At 37.2% G+C, this 9334-nt stretch overlaps 1 protein-coding gene across 1 annotated transcript in view; it reads right to left on the bottom strand.

Moving 5' to 3' along the window:
- Window positions 1-9334, bottom strand: part of NUP43 (nucleoporin 43) — a 28006-nt gene that overhangs the window by 6538 nt on the left and 12134 nt on the right. Inside the window, exon 5 of the mRNA XM_069069742.1 lies at window positions 6678-6815. Within this exon, the coding sequence (XP_068925843.1) occupies window positions 6678-6815 (138 nt within the window). The remainder of the gene's footprint in view (window positions 1-6677; window positions 6816-9334) is intronic.

The raw sequence follows: 9334 nt of genomic DNA, 5'->3' as shown, positions 1-9334 counted from the left end.
GTAAGGGGAGGGCTTATTTTCGGGATAGGTCTTATTATCGGGGAAACACGGTAACAATAATGATAATAGCACCCACCTCACAGAGTTGTGAGGATCAAATGAAATACTATATGCAAAGTAAAAAGGCTATATATAAATATCAGCTATCATTATGGCTCTATACTAAATACATATTGGTTATAGCTGCCACATTACTTTGCTAGGTCTGGAGACTATTTGCTGGTTGAGGTTTCTTGGCTCTTTGCTGCGGCTCATGATGGTTTTGCACTAGGTAAACTTATATGAGAAATCACAAAAATCAGAGCCATTTTTCAAAATCAATCAATCAGCATTATTGTCTACTACTATGTCAGGTAGTGTGTTGGGCTCTGGGGATACAAAAGGAGGAAGACAGTCTCTGCCCTCAAGGAATTAACAATTTAGGCTAAAAGAAATATTTAATTCAAATAACTTTACATCTTTTATCTTCTAATTTGGTTCTCATTTCCATCTTTTCTTTAAGAAAGTTTATCTTGGACTTCAGAAAAACCTGGAAAGACTTACATGAACTGATGCTAAATGAAGTGAGTAGAACCAGAACACAGTATACAATTACAGCAACACTGTGTGATGACTCGTTTTTATAAGACTTGGCTCTTCTCAGCAATGTAAGGATCTAAGACACCTCCAAAGGACTCATGATAGAAAATGCTATCCACATAGAGAAAAAGAACTATGGAGTCTCAATGCTGATCGAAACATTGTTCTTTTTTTTGTTTCTTCTTTCTCATGGTTCCTCCCATGAGTTCTAATTCTTTTTTACAACATGACTAATGTGAAAATGTTTAATATGAATGTATAGGTACAGCCTGTATCAGGCTATTCTGGGGAGGGAGAGGGGGGAGAAAATTCAAAACTCAAGATCTTATGGAAAGTGAATGCTGAAAACTACAAATAAACTAATTCCTAAAAATGAATAAATAACCAATTAAAAAAAAAACAAAGTTGATCATCTGACTACATTCAGGCAGTTGATTCTGAAAGATTACCACTTTGGTAACCAGTTGTTTTCTTTCTGTGAAGATATACTTAATCTCATTTGCTATGATGCTATTTGGTGATTTAGTGTTTTCTATTTGAGGTTCCACTTCAGTATCAAGACAGATGTTACTTTTGTTTATAGTATCAACTTTATATCTAGAAAGGATGTTCAAAGTCTTTGATATTACAGACTAGGAAACTGAGGTACAGAGTGGGTAAATGACTTGCTCAATGTAAAAGAACAACAAAAAGAGCTGGGGTTTGACTCCAGATCTTCTGACTCCCAATACAGTGATCTTTCCACTACACCATAAATTTTGTCAACTCTGAAGAACTTTTTTTTTTACTTCTTCATCCTCTGTAGAAGATATTGTGACATAAGCTTCTCTTACTTTCATGGGGCTCATTTCTGCCAGTGCATGAAGAAGTAACAAGAGGGGAGTCAAGATGGAGGAGTAGAAGCAGGACATCCCCGCTGCTCAGGCTTCCCCCTTCCCCAATCCATGTGAAAAGGGGACTCTAAAGAAACTTTGGAGCTGCAGAACCCACAAAATGACACTGAGAAGCTAACCTCTCACTAAGGACAGCCCGGCAGGCCAGTAGGAATCGGTTAGTGCAGCGCTATAGCGCCCAGCCCAGCCCCACACGGAGGCTTTAGCCACAGGGCGGGCCTGACCAGCTGCAGGGACTCCAGATCAGCAGCAGCTATGGCCGTTTCCAGATTTATCAACACACAGATGCAAAGGACAAAGTGAGAGGTCAGTGCAATCTGGACTTTGGGACCCAGAAGGTGGGAATGCGTGGCTTTTGCCCCCAGACGCCGGCACAGCCAGCCAGCACCACTTGGCAGCTTCAGCTCCTGGCCTGCAGAGTTTAGGGAGACCAAGCACCAGTCTGAGGGGTAATTGCTCTTGCTTTAACCTTCTTGGATCTGGATTGCAGTCTAGGGTGGAGGTCCTGGGGTGTGTGTCCAGCTTGCCAGAGCGTGTGGAGACCTCAGAGAGGGCACCCGTCTAATACCTCCAGCAGCTGAGAAAACCCCAGCGTTTGGGACGAAAGCTCCCCTGTCTGGTGGCAGAGTCCTACTGTGCCAAAAAGCCCAAAAGTCAAGTAATTGAGTGGCAAAATGAGCAGGCAAAGGTAACAAAGCAGACAGAAGATTCCAACATTACACTCCTATTTTGGGGACAAAAAGGAGCAAAGCATGGAACAGGAGGAAGACAGTGAAGTCAGAACTCCTGCACCAAAAGCTTCAAAGGAAAATACAAGCTGGTTACAGGCCATAGAGGACCTTAAGAAGCAGATAAGAGAAGTGGAGGAAAAATTGGGAAGAGAAATGAGAACAATGCAAGAAAATTATGAAATGAGAGTCAACAGCCTGACTGAGGAAAATCACACCTTAAAAATAGACTAACTCAAATGGCAAAAGAGGCTCAAAAAGGCAATGAGGAGAAGAATGCCTTAAAAAGCCAAATTTGCCAGATGGAAAAAGAATCTCAAAAGCTCACTGAGGAGAATCATTGCTTCAGAATTAGATTGGAGCAAATGGAAGCTAATGACTTTATGAGAAATCAAGATGCTGTTAAACAGATCCAAACAAATGAAAGAATAGAAGGCAATGTGAAATATCTCATGAGAAAAAGCACTGACCTGGAAAATAGATCCAGGAGAGATAATTTTAAAATTATTGGACTACCTGAAAGCCATGATCAAAGTAAGAACCTAGAAATCATCCTCCAGGAAGTTCTCAAAGAAAACTGCCCTGATGTTTTAGAACGAGAGGGCAAAATAGAGGTTGAAAGACTCCACCGATCACCTCCTGAAAAAGATCCCAAAAAGAAAAATCCTAGGAATATTATAGCCAGGTTCCAAAATTCCCAGATTAAGTAGAGAATATTACAAGCAGCCAGGAAGAAACAATTTGAATATTGTGGAAACACAATCAGGATAACCCAGGATCTGGCAGCTTCTACACTGAGGGATCGAAGGACTTGGAATATGATATTCTGGAGGTCAAAGGAGCTGGGATTAAAACCAAGAATCACCTACCCAGCAAAACAGACTATCATGTTTCAGGGGAAAATATGGTCATTCAGTGGAATAAAGGACTTTCAAGGATTCTTAATGAAAAACCAGAGTTGAATATAAAATTTGACATTCAGATACAAGAAGCAAGAGAAGCATGAGAAGGCAAACGGAAAAGAAATCATAAGGAACTTATCAAAGCTGAACTATTAACATTCCTACATGGAAAAACAATAATTATAACTTATGAAACTTTTCTCAGTAGTTGAAGGGAATAGAAATATATATATATATATATATATATATATATATATATATATGTGTATGTGTCTATATATGAGGGTATATGGGCATATGAATACATATGTGAATGTGTGTACATATGCTTATAGGTATACATAGAAAGAGGGCACAGGACCGATTTAATAGGAAGGGATGATACTTAAAAGGTGAAATTAAGAGGTGAGAGAGGAATATAATGAGAGGAGATGGGGAGAGACAGAATGGGGTAAACTATCTCATATAGAAGAGGCAAAGGAAAATGGTTACAATAGAGGGGAAGAATAGGAAGGCAAAAGGGAATGGGTCAACCTTATTCCCATTGAATTTTGGCTTGAGGAGGGAATGAAATACACACTAAATAGGGTATCTCACCCTACAGGAGAGTAGGAGGGGAAGAGGATGAGAGAGGGGATGATGGAAGGGAGGGCAGGTTGGGGGGGAGGGAAGTTTGAAGCACCCACTTTTGAAAAGGGAGGGGATCAAAGTAGAGAATAGAACAAGTGGGAGGTGGTAGGAGGGAGGGAAATATAGTTAGTCTTTTACAATATATCTACTATGTTACTGTTTTGCATTAGCCACACAGGTACAACCTATACTGAACTGCTTATGTTCCCAGTAAGGGTGGGTGGCAAGGGAGGAAGGGAATGAATCTGGAATTCAAAGTTTTAAAATCAAATATTCAAATATATATATACTATTATTAATACTATCTTACATGTAATTGGGAAATAAGATACAGGCACTGAGGCATAGAGATCCACTGCAAAAGTCGAAAGGGGTATGAGAGAAAATATGGGAGAGAGCAGATTGGAGGAGGGGATATCCTGTGGGACTGCTATTTTGGGGCAGTGGGTAGGGGAAAAATGGGGAGAAAATTTGTAACTCAAAATGTGGCGAAAATGAATGATGTAAATCAGAAGTTAATAAAGCATTTGAAATAAAAGAAGTAACAAGAGACCCATGAAATGTCTACTGTTGTCTTAGGGTATACAATTCTAGCCTTTTATTCACTTCTTTGAAGTGGATCTGTGAGATATCTTTTTATTCAACTGCACCTTTTTTTTCTAGTTGTTTCACCTATAGGAAGTATAACCATGTTGTGGTTTAGTCTCTTCTAGTAGCATATTAAATCAGGTCACTGGATGAATCTCTTGTATTCTATTATCGCTACAAAGGGGGTTTGCACAGGACAGAGGCCAATTTTAATTTTTATCTGTTTCATTTAATTAAAAAAAAGTTTTTGTCTCATTGCCGAAACAAAATGAGTCATCATCTACTTGGATACTGTGTACTGACCAAGAAGAATATGATTTACTGTGACCTAGGGGTGGAGAACTTTGACTTTTGTACTTTGTTGATTGACTAAACCAATGTACTTTGTTGAAAACCATGTGACCACTTTGGTGAAAACTGTAGCCATTTTAGTGATAAGTTGTTGAGTTGTGACATGGTGAATGCTCTACTTTGATTTTCTGTAATGTTGTAACATTGTGAATGCTATATTTTGATTTTCCATGAATGTTTTGCTGTGACTGAACAGAGAGCTCACTATACTATGTAATCAGAACCTGGAAGCTGCTTGTGTGTGGCTTTTACACCATCATGCCTGGAATTCTCTTCCTCCTCATTTCTGCCTCCTGGCTTCCTTCAAATCTGAGTTAAAATCCCACCTCTTGCAAGAGGCCTTTCCCAATACTTTAGCTGCTAGTGCCTCCCATTTGAGATTACCTCCAATTTATCATAGCTAAAACATTATCAATGTATCAATATAGATACCTTTTTTTGTACATAGTTGCTTACATGTTGTTTCTCCATTTCTAAAGGCAAAAGATCATTTTTGCCTTTCTTTGAGTCCTTGGCTTAGCACAGTGTCTGGCACATAGCAGGCACTTAAGTGATGCTGACTTGACAAGAATCAGAAGACAATGAGAAAATAAGGTATACAATTACAGCATAAATAGGCTATTGCAAAAAAAAAAAAGTGGAAAACAGAAGTCCAGATGATGACCTTGAATATAACTATTTCCTACAGAAACCTAACCAGTCTCTATAAGGAAAACAAAAGAACACAGAATCTTTACATAGCGATCACTAGGATCTCTTTGGCAAGCAAAAAGTCATAGTAGCCAAAGGCAATAACCTTTTTAAGCTTAAATTCATTTGTAAAAGATTATGTAGGAGAGCATATGAGCAGTATCACTTAATAAAAGAGCAAAAAGCAATGGAGGTGAAAATCTGGCATGAGACAATGAAGTCAGATGATCACAAAAGTATTTATAAGTGAAATTAGAAAGATGACACTAGGCAGAAAATGGAAGTAAGCTGTCAAGAGTATCTTTATTTTCATCATAAAAAAAATCTTAAGTATAGTACAAACCTCACAAAACTACTGAAGATCATAAAGCATGCAAAGCACTTAAAACATGAACATTTTATATTACTTGTAACTGTTACATTAATACTAATATTATTTTAACAACACTGCATGTTTGCAAAAGATGGGGCACCACAATCTTCAAAGGATCAAAATTGTATGTGATCCAGACATCAAAAGAGAGATGCTTGGTGGATGAAAGTGCACACGACAAACAAAAATGTCTATGAAAAAGTTGTTTAAGGGACCTCTATCAAGAAACATAATCAGAAAAGGAGCTGAGTCATTTGTGTAGTAAGAGTGATAAGAAATGTACTGCTTAAAAACTATAATGGATTCAATGAAATAAAGAGACCTAATAGAAGGCCTTTAACACACGATGGTTTATAGCACACAGACAAGAGCTGCACAGAATGAGATATGGCTAGATTAGGATCTGCACTTAGAGGTGTCCAACTGATATATTATCATGTATTAATTTCATGGGTGCTTATGGCTAGGCTAAGTGGCACAGAGGATATAGCATTAGGCCTTGAGACAGAACTGAGCTCAAATCCAACCTTTAACACTTACTAGCTGTGTGACCCTGGGTAAGCTATTTAACCTCTGTTTACCTCACAACACCTACCTTCCAGGGTTGTTGTGAGGATCAAATGAAATAATGATTATAAAGGGCTTAGCATAGTGCTGGCATATATTAAGTACTACATAAATGTTAGCTATAACAATAATAACTATTATTATTATTACCTAGTAGACAACTTGTTGGTTAAGCTTCTATATAGTTAGGCTGGTTTTCTGATTACAAATAGTCTATGGCCAGGTACAAAAACGAAAACCTTTCAATTTTTGTAGAGCCTGATACTGGCCTAGGCCTTCAAAAACCCAAGATCACTAACCTACCACAATGTAGTACCAGAATAGGGCATTTGTGGAGGAATATGTACAATAAAAAACAAATTGTATACCAAAACTTACAGTGACAGTATCTGAGAGGGTTCACTTCCTTTCTGTCTGAAATCCCATATCTTTAATTGTCCAATTGAATTTACTGTGAGAATCTCAGGAGTTCGAAGGAAGGTCACTGCATGGAGTGTACTGCTGTCTGCATTATCTAAAATTAAGAAAATTGGACATGTGTTTGTTCTTTAAAGACTATAAATACTGAGTGTACATTTCTTCCATTATTTTAAAGATGAAATCATGCTAAATCTTTGAAATAATGAGTATTATTACTAAAGGAAGATTCTAAAGTCTTTAATTAAAAAATTAAAATATGTTAATACTCCTTAATACACTTTTTAAAGGTGGTGATGCTAGATTTTTAAATTTCTTGTATCCCTTTTATATTTCTAATGTCCTACGTACATCTGACAGCTGACCATGGTTTCAAGGACTACCATAATCTGATCCTTAATGTTTTCTAGAATTTGGTTCCCCCTGCTTAACACTATTCTGCTAACAGCTGCTCCTACTTCAAGTCAGGCCACTCTCAATGCCTCAACAACAAAATCTTCATTACTACATGATATTCTGCATCCTCACTTACTCAAATTGTCCTCATTCTTTAAAGTCCAGTTCAATTTCAGCTTCCCCTATCAAGTTTTCCCTAATGACTCTAGTCTTCCAATTTGTCCTTTTCAATTCCTACATTATTTATAGCTGATATTGCACAATCTAGCACTTCATTAATAAGTTTTATGAGCAGATATGAATTTTTTAAGATGTGTAATTAATCTCTGTAACTAAATTATAAATTCTACGAGAACAAGAATTGTGTCCCTCACTACATCCAGAATAGTGCGGGGCATAGAAAAGATGTTTAAGAAATACCTGTTGACTGATAAAAGTAGGAATGATGCTTATGGAACCAAGATTTTTCATTGTGTAAAGTTAATTGGTCTACAAAAGGATTATCTTAACAGGCAAGTTCCATTTTAAGTTGAAAACTAAGACTTTAGATTCTGGCCCACCCTGTTTTTGTATTTCCAGTAAGCTTAGAATGGTTTTTACATTTTTTTTAATACAATAAAACTATTTAAATATGTAAAAAACATCCTTGAATCATCCAACCACTGAAAGAAAAAAGAAATATAACATTAAATTTAATGATGCCCATAGAGCCAGTTCTGTTTTTTATTTACAGATAAGACTAAACACCTGCAAAGTTTATCTCAGGGAATATCAGTAGTATAATAAGTAAAAACAGAAAATTCAAATTATGTGATTGATAGATATATCCTTTTTTTCCATGTGAGCTGAGAATTGTCCTTCTACTTTAAAAAGAATATTTAGTCCTAAATATAAAGCATTACAGATTGCAACACTGCATAGTCTTTTACAAGCTCTCATCTGACATGTCATTCACTTTCACTAGCTTTATTTATCATTAATATATAGTTATCTGTTCTACATCACGACCTTCCCCATCAGTTTCCATGAGGGCCAGCATAAGAAATTAAATGAGAATTTTGGGGGAGTTTTGCAGAAGTTGGAGATGACACACAAAGGCCAGTAGACAAACAGAAAAAATTTAGAAACTAATAAATGCATAAAACATGTGAATTATATAATGTCAACCTACATTTTACAATAAGGTACCGTAAACACTGCATAAAAGAAAAAATTCATACTTCTCTGGTATAAAGCAAGGGCCAAAAATTTTTATGTAGATTTTCCAGATGGAGGGGATATCGTACCCCTAACACCCTAGATGTGGAACGGATAACTGCAACTCCAAAAAGTATACTTCTAAGTCATTAGATTTCCCAAGGTCCAATTCCAATTCCAAGGTCCATCTCCACTTGTCTCACAACCACCTCAAAACAATGTCTAAAACTACCCACATAATGCCCAAATCCTCTCAAACTAGCTTGTAGGATCATTAGATCATAGATTCAGAGCTGGAGGGAACCTTCACGACCACTGAGTTTAACCTATTCCCTATGGATAAGGAAACTGAAACCCAGGAAAGTAAAATGATTTACCCAAAATCACACATATAAGTAGCAGAGCCAGAATCTGAACCAGATCTTTTGTCTCCAAATCAAGGGATCTTTCTCACTACAGCACATTGCTGAATCCTTATTTCTTTTCTATCTCCATTGATATCACCACAATTCAACCAGGCCCAAAGCTCTGAGATCCTCTGACTCTCCCTTGTCTTTCAATGACAGCCTTAGGTCTGGTTAAGTCTTCTTTCACAAGATCTCTTGCATATGTTCCTTTCTTTCTATTACTACTCTTATTACCATAGTTCAGGCAGTTATCTCATTTCTGAACTGCAATAAAATCCTGTTCTTTCCCCAGATTCTTCCCTTTCTTTTTTTTTTTTTTGATAATAGTATATATATATTTAAACATTTGATTTTAAAACTTTGAATTCCAGATTCATTCCCTTCCTCCCTTCACCCACCCTTACTGGGAAGATAAGCAGTTCAGTATAGGTTGTACATGTGTGGCTAATGCAAAACAATAACACAGCAGATATATTGTAAAAGATTGACTATATTTCCCTCCCTCCTATCCCACATCCCACTTGTTCTATTCTCTACTTTGATCCCCTCCCTTTTCAAAAGTGGGTGCTTCCAACTTCCCTCCCCCCCAGGCTGCCCTCCCTTCCATCATCCCCCC

The sequence above is a fragment of the Petaurus breviceps genome, unplaced genomic scaffold (assembly GCF_028583685.1).
Source record: "Petaurus breviceps papuanus isolate PSGF00001 unplaced genomic scaffold, PetGlider_PUasm1.0 90784, whole genome shotgun sequence".
Classification (NCBI taxonomy): domain Eukaryota; kingdom Metazoa; phylum Chordata; class Mammalia; order Diprotodontia; family Petauridae; genus Petaurus; species Petaurus breviceps.
This window is presented reverse-complemented; position numbering and strand designations above follow the sequence as displayed.